The sequence below is a fragment of the Cervus canadensis genome, chromosome X, assembly GCF_019320065.1.
Source record: "Cervus canadensis isolate Bull #8, Minnesota chromosome X, ASM1932006v1, whole genome shotgun sequence".
NCBI lineage: Eukaryota > Metazoa > Chordata > Mammalia > Artiodactyla > Cervidae > Cervus > Cervus canadensis.
In genome coordinates, this window is record NC_057419.1 from 139,961,980 (window position 1) to 139,976,469 (window position 14,490).

The following is a 14,490-nucleotide window of genomic DNA, read 5'->3' on the forward strand; positions in this document are numbered from 1 at the left end:
CCTGGGTGAAACCGGCCTTTTATTAGGTCACATAATGACTGCCTTGTGATGTCAGCCCTGAGGAAGTAGAGGCCTTTGGTGAGGGGCCAAGCACACTGTGAGCCTGGACTGCTTCTGGCCATTGCACTTTCCCCATTCCAAGAAGAAGGGACGCACCACCCTCCGTGGGGCTGTGGACAAGGAGAGTGCCATGATGGATGGGGTGCCCAGCCTCGGGGCACTCCCTTTCTTCCAAACACAGGGCCTCTTGTCCTCGCCTCAGGTAGCTGTGCCCCTCCTGTGGACCTTTCGGTTGCCCTGGCCCAGCTCATGCCCACGGGCCACCGCAGCTTCAGGCTGATGCTGGAAGAGAGCACTTTCCAGGCTTTGAGTTAAGAGCCTTTGTTAAAGAGGACACACACCGAGTGTGCTGCCCTGCCTGGGGGAGAGGGCAGCCTCCTCTCTGTCCCCTTTCCCAGGAAGTGGTGGACCATCGTCAACAGTCACTGCTTTGTGTCCATCTGGTGGGAGGAAGTTGGCACTTGCATAGGCACCAATGAGGAGCTCTTTGAGAACATTTTGGAGAGGGTGGGCTCAGACAAGGTATTTGAGACAGACTGCCTAAAGAGCTTTCTCCGTCAGCTTAGCTTGTATGGATTCTGGAAAGCGTGCCAGGATGTGCTCACCTCCCTCTACCTTACCACCTTGCACATGGAGGAGCCACCTGTCTGTGTCCTGAGCAAGGTAAAGGCGTGGGAGTAAGTGCTGGGCCCTGGGGGCAGGGTACCAGCCAACTTCAGGACCGCCAGGAAAGCTGTGTGTAAAGACAGGACTGGGGCCCGGCGTGACTACCGGAGCTGCCAGTGCTGCGTTGGGGAGTTGTGAGGGGGAGATCCTAAACGTTTTCAGCACAAAGAAGTCACTGCCCCTCCTCTCTTTCTCCAGTGGAGATGTCTGTGTGATATGACGGAGGTGAGCTGAATGCCCAGTAGGGATCAAGTCAGGATACCTGGGGGCCAGGAGTCACTCTGTACTGCTGACCCATGGGCCCTTAGAGCGCAGTTACACCAGGTAAAGAGATGACACTGCTCAAATGCTGGACCTTTGTGTCCTCCAGCCAGGGCACAAATGGGCCCAGGGTGGAGGCAGGTGGGGGGAGGTGTTTGTGTGCCCCCATGACTCCCTCAGGGCTCAGACCTGAAAGAACCGACCTGCAAGGCAGGAGACCTGAAGTCGATCCCTGGGTTGGAAGATATCCTGGAGGTGGGCATGACAACCCACTTCAGTTTTCTTGCCGGGAGAATCCCCACAGACAGAGGAGCCTGGTGGGCTACGGTCCATGGGGTCCTAAAGAGTCGCACATGACTGAGTGACTAAGCACATGACTCCCGTAGCTGTGGAGAAGAAGTTTAGTGCAGGGAAGCATAGGTCCTTTGCTGGGAAGTGTCTTGGTCAGCCTAGGAAGTGCAGGCCATGGGTCGACACCTGCATAGAAAGCAGAGAAGCTTGTGCAGTCTGCCTGCTGCAAATGCCAAGTCCCCTCTCTAGGCCTGTACAAGTACTCTTGGGCCACTCTGTCATTTTCCAAGGTTGAGAGGTGATAAGTTACTGAGCCTTGAGGATGGGCAAGCTGGGACACCGACTCCTGTGGGACAGGGTCCCGCTTTCTCCATGAGGCCTGGGGATGGCTGGGTGAGGGCACCCAGGGGCCTAGCTGGGAGGGTGCTGGTTTCAGTAAGCCTTTTGAGACTCAGATTTTGCTATTCTGTCTCTCTCTGTCTCTTGGTGAACCCCATTATAGTTCTGCTCCAGTCCCCTTTTTAAGAGAGACAGCACACACCTCCTTGGGAAGATGAAGAGTAGAGGGGGCGTTAAGTCAGCATCTCAGCAGGTAGAGGGCAGGCTGGTTGCCCTGGGCGTCCGTCCTGTGCTCAGCACCATGAAGCCACAGGACAGCCTGTAACCCTGCCTTGAGAGTGCCCAGGAAACCATGGGCCACCTGGAACTCACCCCCGCCACCCCCTGGCAGGGACCTATGCCACCCCTGCTGCTGGTCCAGAACAGAATTCCCGAACCCCTTGATGCATCCTGATGCCTGCCCAAGGGCACACAAGTTCGAGTTTCTCTAATCCCAGTCCTGATGGAGGTGGCCCTGCCCATCGAGGGCCCATGGCTCTACTTCACCTGGCCTCCTGACCAGATGGCTCCTCCCGTGGTGGTGGTGGGCCTGACCACTGTGTCCACCCAGATTTTCAGCCTGCTCCCTGGGCAGCTCCCAGTGGCCATGCTGGTGCCTCTGTGCGCCATCTGGATGCCCATCATGGCTCAGGCCCAGAACCCCTTCTATTGCTGTACAGGCAGCCCCTCTTTCCCATAATCTCCAGCCATTCTTTCCCATAATCCCCACAGCCTTCAGGTACACCCCTAGAGGACCCCAAATATGCACCCTATTCAGACAGATAGAGGAGGTCCTGGGGTCAGAACACTGCACGGCAATAAGGAGCCTGAAAACACGAGGGATTTCCCACCCAGCACACTTCTTCAGCGCCTCCATCCTGGGCCTGGCTGAGCATTTGAGTCCCCTCAGGCAGCTGCTTGCTCGGAAGGCAAGACATATGGCTGCCCACCTCCAGCACAATGTGGGTACCTTGTACACTCCCAGGGAAGCCCCTCAGATGCTCTGCACCCACTCATTGAAATGACCCATCAAGGGCTTGGCAAGAGCCTGGTGGAGTGGTTCCATGGAAATAGGGACACTGTCCAGCAGGCTCCTCACTTGACATATGAGGAGAAATTAAGTCTCCTCTTGTCGGGGGCCCCCAAAGAGCCCTTCCTGTCCTGAAATGCACAGGGCTGGAGCTTGTGGTCCCTGTCCAAGGCCTGCGGGTGTTCAGTTTGGGGACTCGCTGGTGTCTGGACAGCAGGCCTGAGCTTTGGCTTCATTGCAGGGCCTCCATCTGGTAATATTTTCTCGTTTCTCTTTTCTTTTCCCTTTTCAGCTGAGCACTCCAAGGGTGTCATACCTCAGCACCCTCTGCTTGCTGGGGTGTCCATTTGATAACACGCTTTCTCTTAAAAGAGTGTTTGTCCTGAGGAGCATAGCAAAGAGCCCTCCAGGGTCATGCTACAGAGACAAGGGCTCCGAGGTCAGAAGAGGGGAGAGCATGCACACCAGTCCACCAGAACCGAAAGGCTGGGTCTCCCTTGTTGGCAGTCTGGTGCAGGCAGAGGAGCCCCTGAGAAAGGACACGGGGCTGTGCAGGCCAGGCCTCTGTCAGCCCCAGCACTGAGCTGACATGACGCCCGACCAAAGTGCTCACTTCCAAGTCAAAACACAGCCCCTTACGAAGGTTCACTGCCTTGTGAACACCTTACCTTTTCAGAAGGTGTCATTTGATTTTTTTGTCTTGACTTCCTTATGCCTCCTGACTTGGAATCACACACAGATGGTGCTATTTAAAAACTACATTCCCAGAAACCTCAGCATGTGTGGCACCTGCCTACCTGTCAATCTATAGAGAAAGCGAAGATGTGCAGATTGCAATCTCAAGTCATCTGCTCATCACAAAAGGCACCATTTATTTACAAAGTCAATTACAAAAGACCCATGTGTTATCATTCCCCCCACTCAGTCTTTGGTAGCTCTTGACTGATGTCTGTGGAGTGAAGTGGCTAAGCATGGGTCTTCCTGGGCTGGGCAGATGCGGCAGCCTAAGGTCACACAGGAGTGGAGGGAGGGAGCATGGCCCTTACGGACTGGCCCCGGACAGTCAAGCTATCTTGAGCCCCAGGCATGCCCGGGTCACCCGAGGAGAGGCCAGGTGGCTCTAGAGGCATGGGTTTGGTTCTGTCCCCGAAGCCGCACAGGCAACACTGTCGAGGAGAGTGGAAATGCAATTCAACCAGACAGGGTGTCTCAGAGAGGGGTCCTGCCTCACAGGTGCTCCAACTAGGTAAGGGTGACCCTGGGGGCCCAACAGGGCAGAGCCTGGGGAGCCAGTGATCCATGGCCAACTCACTTCCCACCAGCTCTGCCTGAGCCTCCCTCGGCCCAGTGCTCATCTTGGGTCCTCAGTGGCTCTTTCGTCCCCTGGGCTCCCTTGCTCTGTCCTTCCACAAAGGGAGGTGCCATGGCCAAACAGGGATGAGGTGGGGAGGCTGGAAGAGTCTGATTACTGGATGACAGAAACAAGGCTTAACCTGTGATGAGCAAACTTGGCGGTGGTCTGGAGTGCCAGCTCTGTGCAGGAGGAATTGCCTGGGACTCCGTGGGAACTGTCATGGGGAAGGGCCCTAGGATGAATCGAGCTACAAACTGGCAGGGGAGGCTGATGAGACACTATGGCCTGAGTTTTGTCCATGCCCAGCCCCACAAACAAGGCCTTTGAATGGGCAGCAAGGTGCTTAGACATCTGCTGAGTCTCTGGAAACGGAGGGAAGGTCCCCATCTCCGGGGTCTGAGGTCCCAGCCAGTGGCCTCCTGAGGCCCCATGCAAACCGTCCAGACGAAGAGCTCTGCACGCCCCCACCCTCAGCAAACCTGGGGATACCCAAGTTCCAGTCAGGTAGCACCTCTGACCTCCGTGCAGTGTTATGGGGGTTTTAGGGGGGCTGGGGGGCAGCCAGGCTATCATGGGGGCTGTGCTGGACTGCAGTGATGCTGAGTCTTTGGCACTCAAGGGACCCCAGGTGCAGGGCAGTTCAGCCACCCACCCTCCTCCCGAATGTCTCTACTTCCTGGTAGAAGAGTCTAATGTCACCCAAGCAGTGGAGACTTAGAACCCAAAACAAAGGAGTTCGTGGCCTCCAAGAGCCCCTCTGGCCACTCTGCACAAGAAGGGCCCGTGGTGGGGGGGCATCCATGCAGACCAGTGGAAGAGAGACACCAGGAGACGCCCTGGGGATACCCCAGAGAGGAGGAGTGTGAAGTCACTATGCGTGGCCAAGGCCATCTCCAGGCTGCTGAATTCTTGCTAACTCATGTGCCACTCCTCACCGTCTTTGGCTAAAACAACATCTTTAATACAAAACTTCACAAGTCTGGTGACTCCTGAGGGGCCCCCATGAGAAGGTGATTAGTTACCTGTGCTCCTTGACTGTCATGGGTGCAGCAGCTCCCCATCCAGCATCTGTGCTGGGACTGCAGCCTTCTCTCAAGTGTTAAGGAGGCACCCCCTGAGAGAGGATGAGGGGGTCCAGGCATCCCAGAACAGAGGGCCCCATAGAACACAACTCCATCCCTACTGGGCCTTCTGGGGGCCCCCGTCTGGGCTGTCAGGCTGAGACCCCAAGCCCCCTTACTTCCTCAGTGAACTCAGGGATTCAGAGCCTTGGTCTTTGGGGCACAGTCACAGGTGGGCAGAGGGAGGTGCACACGTCCTGTCCAGATTCGAGGTGAGGACCAGAGGAGACTGAGGGTCCCCAAGTGATGCATGTGCCACCCTCCCTACAGGCCTGGGGGACCATGCGTCGTGATGTCCAGATGTGACGTCACTGATCCCGATGGGAGGGGAGAAGTGAGGGCCTGGGTCAGGTGCCCGTGTTTAGGTCAGCAGAGTGAAGGAGCCCAGCTGTGCTAGGAGTCAAGGTAGAACCCTGAGGGGGGCTCTGGGACCCCAGGACATCCAGGTCATTAATGCTCTCAGCCCTGGGAGACTCCGGCAGGGTTATGGTGATGAGCCCCCTACTCCTGCTTACCTCTCAGGGGTCATGGCTGGGGAGGGCCTGGTTCTAAGGGGAGCAAGGTCAGGGTGAGAGTGTGGTACCCAGACCTGCTGAGAGTCAAAGTGAAGAGCAGGAGGAGGGTTGAGGAATGTCAGGACAACATCTCAGCTCTGGATAGCCCTGGGCTTGGAGCCCTGATGTCATGTCCGCAGACTTCCCCTGGGAGTCTCAGGTCAGTGATGGCCTGGTGTGAGGGCCCTATCTCTGGTCCACACAAGGGGCATCCCCAGACTTGCCAGGGCTCGAGATGAGGACCTTGAGGGAGGACACAGTCAACCCCACAGATCCTGGAACCTGCTTTCCTCCCGAGGCGACTCTGCTGGCTGCATGGGCACAGGGTCTAGGGACACTGGAGATGTGATATAAGGGGCAGGGCCTCAGAGAATGGACAGGAGATTCTTAGGTTCTGAAGGAGTTTAAGTGAGGACCCTGAGGGAGGACTGAGGACCCTGGGGGAGGACTGAGGTGACCCCTCAAGAGGAGACTTTTAAGTGGCCTGTGTCAGACCATCCCGGGTGCTATTTTCAGTCGAGGCCCGTGGTCCCCATCTGTCCCCTGCCTCACCCCTGTCTGTGGTTTCATCCCAGGCAATTCACTCGTGGTCGAGATGAGTGAGCTGAGCAAGCCAAGCAGGCAGGAGGAAGACCTTCAGGGCCCAGGCAAAGCCCAGGGCATGGTGGAGGTTCAGCTCTTGGGGGCTGAGGTCGGGGAGGCTGCATCAGCCTTGGCTTCCTCCGCCCCCGGGGAGGGTAGCCACTCTGCTCGCTATGAGTTCCTGTTGGGTCCCCGGGCCTATCTGGAGACCAGCAAGTGGCAAGTCATGGCATTTGTGCTCAGGGTCAAACAAAGGGCTTTGAGGGCCTTTCCACCCCTGTCTGCAGAGGCTGCAAGGGAGGAGGAAGAGGGGGCCTCAGCCAGAGCAGGAGCCAGGTGATCCTTCCCTCTGTCATTGAAGAGGGAGTGGTCAGCCTTCTCAGAAGTGAGGGCCTGGGCAAGCTTGGGGAACTGGTGTGTAGCAACTTTGGGTTCCTCTTATCTATGATGACATGGAGATTCATCTCTGCTTTCTTTAGAAACATTTCAAACTTTGATAGTTTAAGAGAAGGCTAAATAACATGTAATGTCTTAGTTTGTGAATGATGAGGATCAAAATGTGTTTGTAGTTACCCAGTTCAAGTACAAGAGTTTTGCTCTTTTGTAAAAGAGATGGGGAAGTCTTCCATTTTGTTTTGTGACCCAGAAGGGGCTACATTGGAATTGGAATTAGAACTGTTTTGGAAACATGAACTTACCTAGCAGCAATATTGATGGGGGAAGTTTTGGATAATAATAAAGGTGATCATAGTGACTTCATGTTTCTGTCCTTTTGGGGTATCACTCTCAAAACCTAAGTTATCTGTTTATTTGGATTTGTCTGCGTTATTTATGGAAATAGCAGACAATTAATCTGAGCCCTTGCCCACTGGCTCATTTATTCTGAAGACCTTTACAGAGCCCCTGCTCCTTGAAAGGCAGTGTGAGCAGTGAAGACACAAGGAGAAGCAGGACACCCCCACACCGAGAGCGATGGTCTAGGAGCAAGAGTCACACAAGGAAGGTGGAGTACGTCCCCTAGTCCCACAGAACAAGCAACACAGGGCACGGCTTCAGGACGAGCACCCTGGGGTTGGTGTATGAACTAGGTCTCTTTGGGGCTTTGGGAAGCTGGGTTCCTTCTGTGAGAGGTGATTGTGATGAGGCTGCATGGGGGCACCCCTCAGTATTGCATTGTGACTTAGAGGTGATGGGGATGTCTGAAAGGTACCACTGCTGTGAGGTGTCCTTTTGCATCTTGGATAAACCCCAAAGAGATCTCTTTCTGGGGCAGGAAGGAAAGGGGTTCTGGCTCTTGTCACATTGCTGTTGACCACAGGGGCAAAGGAGGTGTTTTCCACACATATCTTCTAGGAATCCTGCAGAACTTTGGACACACTCCTTTGAAGTGATGCCCAAGAAATCCATGGAACTACCCTCTCTTTCCTGGTACTGGGGATACAGAACCCAAGGTGTTAATGAGCTTTATAATATCTTCTTTGTAATTGGCCATTAATCAAGGACTTGTGGACCTAACAGAAGCAGAAAATACTAAGAAGACGTGGCAAGAATACACAGAAGAACTATATTAAAAAGATCTTTATGACCCAGATAATCACGAAGGTGTGTTCACTCACCTAGAGCCAGACATCCTGGAATGTGAAGTCAAGTGGGCCTTAGGAAGCATCACTATGAACAATGCTAGTGGAGGTGATGGAATCCAGTTGAGCTCTTTCAAATCCTAAAAGATGATGCTGTGAAAGTGCTGCACTCAACATGCCAGCAAGTTTTGGTAACTCAGCAGTGGCCACAGGACTGGAAAAAGTCAGTTTTCTTTCCAATCCCAAAGAAAGGCAATGCCAAAGAATGCTCACACTACTGCACGATTGTCCTCATCTCAAACACTAGTAAAGTAATGCTGAAAATTCTCTGGCTGACTTGCCAACACTGCTCTTAGTTTCGGATTGGGTTATTTGGGTGGTTGTTTGGTGTCATAATAAGCACAATACAGCTTGTTTTTCTGTGTTCCTGTTGACTTTTCAAAGACGAGGTTTTGCATTTTAAGCAAGTGATTTCATTTCTATGCATGATCATAGTTTTTATCATGGGATTTAATGAGAAAGCAAAAGCCCAAAGTAATCTTTCCCAAACCAAACAAGTTAAGTTCTCACAAGGTAATACATTCTACTGCATAATAATATTATTTTCAAAACAGTGGTTGAATATATTCTAACTTTCATGTCAGTTGGGCACGTAGCATGTGGAGAGATTCATTCTGTATTGACCAAATGTGACTACATACAGGATTGGGGATTATCTCCTACTGTGTAGACTGAAGCCACTTAGCAGCAGCAGCAGCAGCAGTGTGGAGTTTTGGACAAAATTATGAGAAAGTTTCCTACTCTTCCTGACCCATTTCTCCCCATGAGGATTGCCTACTGGCACCCTCAACCAAGGAGGAAACATGCTTGCTCCTTTGGTAATAGGAAGTATGACATATTTCCAAAATGGAGGACTGTGTTTATAGTAGGAATTTTAAGAAACTCCTAACAGACAAAAAGCAAAGAGCAGTTAGTTGAATAGAATGCTGTCCTGGGAATGATCAGTTTTGTCCCTGGAAAGATGCTTCTTATGCTATCATTAGTCATGTACCTTCTTAAGACAACATTGAACGAAAACACACAGGTCATAATAACTCATCTGTGCAATGACATAGGAAGGGGTTGACATGGTCATGGTCAAAGCATGCAAGGGTGAGCACCTGGAGGCTAAGCACCTCATCAGCTAGGAAACATCCACGTTGAGCATTTTATGGAGACCGGGCCGAGTGTGCTCACTCATTTTAGGCACAGTTTCTGGTCCATCTAAATCATCAAGGATGGACTGCCTTGAGAACAGCATGGTTGCTTCCGTGTAGCAGCTAGCAGCACAGTTACAGAGGCACAGTGTTAAAACAGAACCGGAACATGAGTCACACACCTCAGACCCAGATGCCGCCATGTATCAGACCACACACCACTCCAGCACCACGGACAGTGGCCACGGCACCGGGGCTCCAGGACAGAGGGGATGAAGACAGGATAGCACTGGGCTGAGAACAGAACTGCTGATAAAGGAGGAAGTGTCGCTCTCTGGGTGGGGCAGGGAACTAGAATAATGACAAGTCCTGACCTCTCACAGAGCAGAATTCATCTTTGCAATTGTATAGCTGAGGGTTTTTTTTTTTCAATACAGGAAATATATTTTATTGAGAGCCCCCCTTCCTCAGTCCTGAGTTCAGTTCTTATGCAGAAATACCTGCTCAAGTAAAATTTATATAAAACTGCCATTTAAGAAAACAGTTTCCAAAAGAAAAGAAGGAAGCTCAGGATTGACTGCAACAAACTGAATTTTCCACCCCATCTTCTGAGTGATATTCAGTTGAACCAAACTGGATGGCTTGAAGAAGAGATGCTGGTTTCATATGCCACTGGATATAACCAACATCAAAAAGAAAAGAAAAGAAATGGTACGAAGGCAGCAACATAGGAAGGCCAGAAGTGGCAGGGTCATTTTGTCTGTAAACTGTTCATTGGGCCTAATGAGAGGTTTACTCTGTGATCATATTCTAGATCTCATTGGGTGTCAGCAGAGTGAGATCCTACTGACTGAATCCTCAGCGCCTGTCACTCAACAGTCAGGGAGAAAATCAAGGTAGATTCAGGACTGAGCTGCTACAGCTCAGATGGAGGCATGATTGTAGTTCACATTCAGAGTTTAACCCCAGAGAGGAACACCCCCTTAAGCTCTTGTCATGGAGGCTCAAATAATAACCACTTTGAATGTATCTAGGAATGTTCCTTGGGATGTCACCAATGTTTCCTGAAGGAACTTTAATTTATTTTCTGGGAAGGTAGAGGATGTCTGATTTCATAAAACAGCCATTTTTTAACATCTGGATTTGAAAGAAATCATGACTGTTCCAAGAAGTCAAAGGGAACATAAGCACGTTTGTTAGGTTCCTACACTAATCCCCTCTACTGTCTGCTGAAGGGAAAAGTGGATGAGACGGGGCAGGTGGGGCAACTCCTTGCAGGCTGTGTCCTTGAGGGGCCAGGCCACATAGAGCATGGGGGTCCCTGCATCCCTTTTGGGGTGATGCTACCTGCCCCAGGGCACATGTATGTTGACAGCAAATGTCCACACTGGGCTCCCTCACAGAGAAGACCACTGTCTCCTCAGAAATCAGTGTGGCTTCCTATGGATTCTATTGCAGACACACAATTGTTTGGAAAGTTTGAAAGTTTCCTAAACAAACAAACAAACAAAATAGAAGTTCTCCTTGTCCTTTAAGAAGATGGCAAATAAGTTCACTGACTTACTAAGGGCATAAATGACCTAGAGTGTGTCTCCCTTTACTTTACGTTACAAATAATTAGTAAAAGGTCCTTAAAAATAATTTTAAAGGTATTCGTTTTCTAGTAGTAAATTTATGGATGGATTGACCATTTAAAAATGTTGGAATATTTTGACAGGCAGTCTTTGTTAAAAGGCAAACAATGAATTTTAATATCTCCCACCTCACAGGTTTGGACTATGGGTTCAGATTTGTCATCTTGGATCAGATTTAAAGGCAGTTACTTGATTTTATTTTAGCCAGTCTTTGTTTTCTTTTTCTTAATTTCTTTCCCAAATTTGTGGTTTACAATATGTAGTTACTTTCTTAACTGACCATATTATTAGTTGTTACACAGCTGAAAGTTACGAATACAGGAACTGTGTATATTTATTTTATGAACAACTGATTTTCATTTCACTTTCTAATTTTCTGTTTGATTCATTTGGTTCAGAGTTTGGTTCTAGAGCCACTATTCTTAAGCCAGGCTCAAGCATATTACTCAGGAAGCCTGTGAAATGCCTGAAGTTCTACGGGAAAAAATGTGTATAAATTATGTGGGGTTTCCCCCTGTGGGAACCAGTCTACAGCCTCATGAACTTTCATGAGAAGTTCATGTCCCCATCAAATGGGAATGATAACAGTACATTTCAAGGGGTCAGTTAAGGAAGAAATGAGGAAACCCACACACACTGTCAGCGAAGCCCTGGGGAAGGGTCAGTGCAGGGGCCTGTGTGAAGCAGGGTTGTGACCACACAACTCGGAAGGTGGGGCCCACAGAACCACTTCTCAAAATTTTATGATTCTGTATCATAAAGTAAAATTTCTGAAAGGAGAAGATGAAGGACAGCAACAGGTGGCAGAAGATTCTAGAACAGAAGATACTTTGTGGGGCAGCATTTTAAAGGCATTGAAGATGCAGTTCTTGATACAATTACTCATTTTATGTCAGGAGGCTTGTGTGACTTGACTCCAGCTTGGAAATTCAAGTCCTGGTCCCATGGGCCATCTGGGTCTTTCTAATAATTTATTACTGATTGCTGCTACTCTCTGCCTGGAGCAGGGGCAGCAATGCCCTGCTGGGCCATGCCCATGTAGACAGCTCAGAGCAGCTGGCACCCCCAGGGTTCTGATTAGCGTGCACCTCTCCCATCATCTCACATCTCTGTCATTCCTGTGGAAAGCAGCACCACCATGGAGTACGTGACATACCTGGAGATGCTGTCATGGGAATCCAAGCTGTCTGTCCTGGGGGCAGTCTGTGTGCCTGCAGCGGTGCCAGCATGTCCGTCGATGGTGTCCAGTCCTGAGTCCCTGGAAAGGTTCATGATGTGGCTCTGGTAGTACATGTGGATGCACTCCCGGGTCGGGACGATCCCCTGTGGAGAGGGAGACACTGTCACAGCCCTGTGTAGACACTGGCACTTCTCAGTATGGACAACACTCCACCATCACGCACACGTTGAGCAGGATGAAACATCAATCTAGTCAAGCTGAGGATTAATGTCAACTCACTGAATTAATGGTGCCAGATGCTACTGGGTATGATGAACAGGAAATCCCCCTTAGTTTAAGGGTGGTCAATTGTGTGGTCAAATGTATGGTCAAAAGTATGAACCTGCAGTTGTGAAATTAATAAATCATGGGGATGCAATGGTGACTAGAGTTAACGATACTGTATTATGTATTGAAAAGTTATTAAGAGAATAGATCTTCAAAGCCTTCACAAGAAATAATTTATAACAGGTGTGATGATGGAGGTTAACTAGACTTACTGTGGTTATCATTTTACAATATACACAAATACCAAAGTAATTATGTTGTAAATTTGAAATGAATACAACAGTGTATGTCACCCACATCTCAAAAAATAAAATTAAGAAGAAATTCTTTCTCATATGTAGATAATTTTGTTAAGTGAAGGTAACCTCTCCAGCAGTGACTATTTTTTTCAAATGTAATCTATAAACTTTCTATGGCTATGTTTTGTCATAGCTGCTCAGTCATGTCCAACTCTTTGCCACCCCATGGACTGTAGCCCGTCAAGGTCTTCCGTCCATGGAATTTCTGAGGGAAGGACATTGGAGTGGGTTGCCATTCACTTCTCCATGGGGTCTTCGGGACCCAAAGATGTAACCCGGGTCTCCTGCATTGCAATTGCGTTCATTACCATCTGAGCCTCCAGGCGTGTATTTTCCTAATTTTCCCTATAAGAAGTTTCAGGTCAAACTTCCCAGACTAAAGCACATGAACCGATATGAGACACAGAAGAGTCAGTGCAGCTGGGGACCACAGTGACGAGAGGAGACAGAGTGAAACTTCTGGCCGAGATCCCAGGACTGTGTGTGTGCGTGTGTGTAGTATGTATATTTTCATTCTGAGCATGGAACAGACTGAAATATATATTTACAATAAAGCAGAGGTGTTATGCGAATACTGGAGAGGGAGGATTTTGTCTGAGCCTCCGTGGAGATCTGGACCCTGGCTGTCAGAACCTTTGTGACTCAGGCAGAAGCGAAGCAGGGTCCTGAGCAGGGCTACCTTCTTGATCTCTCTGGTTAGCATGCAGCACTCTATCCTCAGGTTGGTGGAGATGTCAGTGTACTGCGTGGAGATGGAGTTGAGCCACATTGTGAAACTGTTCACAGTTACCAGAAACAGGACCCAGGCGAACATCAGAATATTAAAGATCCTCTTGATGATGTTGTCTAGGACGAAGAAGAGAACCTGATTTAAAGGGATATTGCGCACTCATTCATGGCGCTGTATGTGGACCAGTGGTGTTTTACCAAAGGCAGCCCTGCCTGGTTTTCTCCTTGACCCCAACATAGAGAGACAGAGCTGTGGGGGGTGGGTGGGCACAGGCATGGAAGTGGTGGGCAGGGTTTTCCACGCCTGCAGTGGCAGCTCCCAAACCAAACTTGGATAGAAGTGTTAAGTTTTGGTCAAAGGATCAGTCGGAACATATCCATATAGAGACTCGAGGTCTGATTAGAAGCACATCCTGCACTCAAGGATATTTGCTACTGGCCAGAAACAGTCTACATCTATCCAGGTAACTGGGTCCCTTAACGCTTAGCTTTTTGTTGGTTCTGTTGGTTCAGCAAGACACTCATGTTTCCCACTGCAGCTGAATTGCAGTTGAAGACCTATCAAAGGTATTTTGTACAGAATTCAGTCCACACACTAAGACTCTATCCAAACCCCTGAATCATCTTCCTCATATGTATTTAATGACCCCAAGCTGTGCTAATTATACAATTCTACCTGTGTGCTCAGTCCTTTCCAAACCATAAGAGCCCTGAGATGCCCCCTGACCTGGGCCACCTCCTTCCTCTCAGCTGTGACTGGGATCCATCTTGGGAGCTGCATGTGTAAGGTTCCCCACCTTAGCCATGATGTCAATGAATTAAAACAAAGACTGACAAGCAAAGCTGTTCAGTCTGTCAAAGCAGCTGGTCTTCTGGACCCACACCAGAGGAGTCCCAACAGCGTGCCGAAGACAGAACATTCTTCAACACTGAAGCTGGAGCACTCAACTCAGCAATGGGCAGAAAGGATGGAGGCCACTTACACGAAGGTTATCTTTCTAGATGCCATGCCATTAAGATTATCAAAAAAGCACTTGAATGCCAGACAGACCAACAGCTGTCCACAATTCTGAACCTTCACTTAGACCTAGAGTGTGGAGACAGGCCTCAGCCAGGGTCTGAAAGCAGGTTACTTGTTTCCATCAGAAGTTCCCTTAGAAACGTGCGCATTAGCTTGCCTTGTGGCTCAGATGGTAAAGAATCTGCCAGCAATGCAGACGACCCAGGTTCGATCCCTGGGTTGGAAAG

The 14,490-nt window shown here is 49.9% G+C and overlaps 2 protein-coding genes across 2 annotated transcripts in view; both read left to right on the forward strand.

Annotated features, from left to right (window-relative positions):
- The window catches only part of LOC122436011 (melanoma-associated antigen 10-like), a 97,924-nt gene that overhangs the window by 29,382 nt on the left and 54,052 nt on the right, over positions 1-14,490 (forward strand). The gene's annotated exons all lie outside the window — the stretch shown is intronic.
- Positions 194-1,942, forward strand: LOC122435765 (heat shock transcription factor, Y-linked-like). The gene is made up of 3 exons (XM_043459857.1): positions 194-262; positions 391-723; positions 1,805-1,942. The coding sequence occupies exons 1-3, from the start codon at positions 194-196 to the stop codon at positions 1,940-1,942; spliced, it is 540 nt and encodes a 179-aa protein (XP_043315792.1).

Excerpts from the sequence above, each read along its gene's own strand:
- LOC122435765 (XM_043459857.1), top strand. The coding sequence starts at position 194 with ATGGATGGGGTGCCCAGCCTCGGGGCACTCCCTTTCTTCCAAACACAG. Across the intron at positions 263-390 it reads GCCTCTTGTCCTCGCCTCAG|AGGACACACACCGAGTGTGC; the intron begins GTAGCTGTGCCC and ends CCTTTGTTAAAG. Across the intron at positions 724-1,804 it reads CTGTCTGTGTCCTGAGCAAG|AGAGACAGCACACACCTCCT; the intron begins GTAAAGGCGTGG and ends CCCCTTTTTAAG.